Below are 3,727 nucleotides of genomic sequence, written 5' to 3'. Positions count from 1 at the left end.
ACGCAAATATATGATGACAACCATGGAGTCATACACAGGGGCTCGCGTAGCTCAGTCTATGTGATCACATCGAACCATTATCTTGTCGCAGCTAGGCTCGTACAGCTCTGCCTGTATACGTATTTACCATGTGTAGAAAATAAAATGTTCAAGTAATTAAACCCAAGTAAAATTTGATCGCACATACATACATATGGAGTCTATAAATAAGCTAGCGCACCACGAATGAGTAGGAAGTAGCTTGCTAGGAACCATGGCTCAAGTGAATGTAGTGCTGCCCCAACTGATGCATGCGAATGCGACGACACCTCTAGCACAAGCACTAGTATTGCTCGTCCCTCTTGTGCTGCTGCTGCTGCTGCACCATGCCTCCCGAATCCGTCGTAGCAGCAACAAGCTGCGGCAGGCGAAGCGTCTCCCGCCATCGCCACCAGGGCTGCCCATCATCGGCCACCTGCACCTCGTCGGCGCTCAACCGCACGTCTCCCTCCGCAGCCTCACCGCGAAGCACGGCCGTGACGGGCTCATGCTCCTCCGCCTTGGCACCGTCCCCAACCTCGTCGTGTCGTCCCCGCGCGCGGCGCAGGCGATTATGCGCACGCACGACCACATCTTCGCCTCACGGCCGACGTCCAAGGTCTCCGACGCGCTCCTGTACGGGTCTTCGGACATCGCCTTCGCCCCCTACGGCGATCACTGGCGGCAGGTCAGGAAGCTCGTCACCACGCACCTCTTCACCGTCAAGAAGGTGCACTCCTACCGCCTAGCCCGCCTGGAAGAGGTAATTAATTGATCGATTAACAGTGTGTGTGTGTGTGTGTGTGTGTGTGTGTATAAAGAGCAGCATATATCATAAATCTTGCATGCATGGTTTATCGATCCGATCCATGCATATGTTTATATAGGTGCGGTTGGTGATGGACAAGATCCGGGAGGCCGCGGCTGCGAGCACGTCCGTGGATATCAGCGAAATGATGAACACCTTCGCCAACGACATCGTCTGTCGCGCCGTGTCAGGCAAGTTCTTCAGGGCGGAAGGCCGGAACAAGCTCTTCCGGGAGCTGATCGAGATGAATTCTCGTCTCTTTGGAGGATTCAGCCTGGAAGACAACTTCCCAGGGCTAGCCAAGTCGCTAGGTTTTCTCACCTGCAGGTTTGTGAGCAACAAGGCCGACGAGGGACACAAAAGATGGGACGAGTTGCTTGAAAAGATAATAAGCGACCACGAGAGACGAATAAGCTCCTCTCAGCATGGGCATGCTGCTGCCGCCGGTGCTGCGCAAGAAGAGAGCGACTTCATCCATGTGTTGCTGCTCTCTGTTCAGCAAGACTACGGTATCACCAGAGATCATATCAAGGCCATCTTGATGGTGAGTGATCGGCTAACGTAACTCTCAATTAATATTAGTCTTTTTCTTTAGAGAAACTAAAAGAGAACCTGCATGATAAATCATATCTAATTTTATTTCGTCTATATTTGATCCTAAATAACGTACATCGATCCAGGACATGTTCGCTGCGGGCACAGACACATCATCTTTGGTCCTGGAACTCGCTATGGCCGAGCTGATGCGCAACCCTCAGCTCATGACCAAGCTACAATCCGAGGTGAGGAAGAACACGCCGAAGGGACAAGAAATGGTCGAGGAAGAGAACCTAGCCGGCATGGCCTATCTGAGAGCCGTCGTAAAGGAAACACTAAGGCTGCACCCGCCTGCGCCGCTCCTCCTCCCGCACCTTTCCATGGCGACCTGTGATGTCGATGGCTACACGATCCCCTCCGGCACGCGAGTCACCATCAACGCATGGGCTATCAGTAGAGATCCGGAGTCATGGGAGAAGCCTGAGGAGTTCATGCCGGAGAGGTTCATGGACGGTGGCAGCGCTGCGACAATCGACTTCAAGGGGAAGGACTTTGAGTTCGTTCCATTCGGGGCTGGCCGGAGGATCTGCCCTGGCCTAAACTTTGGGTTGGCTACTGTTGAGATCATGTTGGCAAACCTCATGTACTGCTTCGACTGGGGGCTGCCGGCCGGCATGGAGAAGGAGGATATTGATATGACGGAGGTGTTTGGATTGACGGTCCATCCAAAGGAGAAGCTCATCCTTGTTCCCAAATTCCATGAAAGCTGAGGCAGAAGCGGCAACTGCGTGATCGATCAGTGAAAGATGTCTAGTGTGCAGCACATTCATGTACCGGCCTCATATATACAGCTGTCCATCCATATATATGTTAATGCATAATGCAGCAGCAGTACGTATATATGCTAGCTGCTTAACTAGTTCTATGCGCATAATATTAATGCGCATGCATGTCCGTTCACCGTCATGAACTAAATAGATAGTTTAAAGTTTGAGCACAATAAATGTAGTATATATATTTATAATTTCGGATTTGGTAACAATCAATTGTCTAAGCTAGATATAACAAACCCTCGGTTGATTTCCTCGATCACCTTTGCGTTGGTGAGGAGATTTGTCTATTTTCCTCCAACGACGATGTTATTTATCGTCGGGTTAGGGTTGACGTTCATTAGATGATTGGATGGATCCAAACCTTAAGAGGCATAGAGGGGCAGAGAAACGAAGGATTATATATAGTGTTGGGCGAGGCAGTATAATGGAGCTGCCAGACGTAGGATCATATATGCAGGAGGGCAATATTAATGGACGGTCACTACGTAAGAAACCAGTAAATAAGATACTATATTAATGATGGCTGCTGCTCAATATGTGTCACTGATATCCTATTAATGATGAGTCCAATACGAACGCGTCACTAATATGCCTTCTGATCGAGATCAGATATAGACCTGTCACTAATGAGTTGTCATTAGTGGCGGGTCGTAATATGACCTGTTACTGATGATAATACATGAGCACCTTGTGTGCAATCCGCAGCGCCACGCGCAGGGCGTACGACAGCAGGGATAACTATTGCGCTTTCGCGGTAACGAGCGACCGATTTACGAGCAAACCGGTAAAGGATAACTAACCCGACGAGCAGCACCTGTGAAGCCCAATCTGACACTACGGCAACGGATCTTTGTCAGCAAATAGTACCCGGGAGGGACCCTGTCAGGGCACGATCGGTCGATGGCTTATCCTTGGTAGTCGAGATCAAGAACGAGTAGCAGGAGGAGGAGGAAGGAAAAAAGACATGACTACAGGAGCTAAGTAGAAAAATAGTAGATGCATATTGGTATTTGATCGATTGTTGGATTTTTCAATCGGCCATGACCCTCTCATATTTAAAGGGCGACAGGTCTTAGCCGTACAAGATTAAGACTCCTAATTCAAACTGAACAAGACTTACAGATATAATTCAGCCATCATGCATCGTATCGAGCCAGTCCGGGCACGACTGTGGCCCAGAGGGCACGGCGCCACGGTCAGCCTGGTCGCAGCCGGGCGGAAAAAAAATAAAAATAGCTATAAAATTAAAAATATATATACAAATGAGATTAAAAAATATAGCTATGAAATTAAAAAATATACAATATAGATGGGCCCAGACGTGCCGAGCCAGACCGTGCCCATCCGTGCCTGTCTGGGTCGTGCCCGTGCCAACTCGACTCAGCCGGGCCGTGCCGTGTCGATACGCCGTTCTGCACGCTCGGCCTAGGCACGGGCCAAGCGGCTTAGGCTGTGCCTACAGTGCCGTACCTCGGACAGACCCAGTAGGTACGACTCATTTAGACACCTTTAGATGAGAGTAGGTGGACTA

The 3,727-nt window shown here is 49.9% G+C and overlaps 1 protein-coding gene across 1 annotated transcript; it reads left to right on the top strand.

Moving 5' to 3' along the window:
* Window positions 1–214: 214 nt before the first annotated feature.
* LOC133885918 (indole-2-monooxygenase-like) lies at window positions 215–2,450 on the top strand. Its single transcript, XM_062325684.1, has 3 exons — window positions 215–781; window positions 906–1,370; window positions 1,507–2,450. The coding sequence occupies exons 1-3, from the start codon at window positions 254–256 to the stop codon at window positions 2,131–2,133; spliced, it is 1,620 nt and encodes a 539-aa protein (XP_062181668.1). The 5' UTR covers window positions 215–253; the 3' UTR covers window positions 2,134–2,450.
* Window positions 2,451–3,727: the final 1,277 nt, after the last annotated feature.

Source organism: Phragmites australis, chromosome 11, assembly GCF_958298935.1.
Source record: "Phragmites australis chromosome 11, lpPhrAust1.1, whole genome shotgun sequence".
In the NCBI taxonomy this organism is placed as follows: Eukaryota; Viridiplantae; Streptophyta; class Magnoliopsida; order Poales; family Poaceae; genus Phragmites; species Phragmites australis.
The sequence above is the reverse complement of the archived record's forward strand: the minus strand, read 5'-3'. Positions and strand labels throughout refer to the sequence as shown.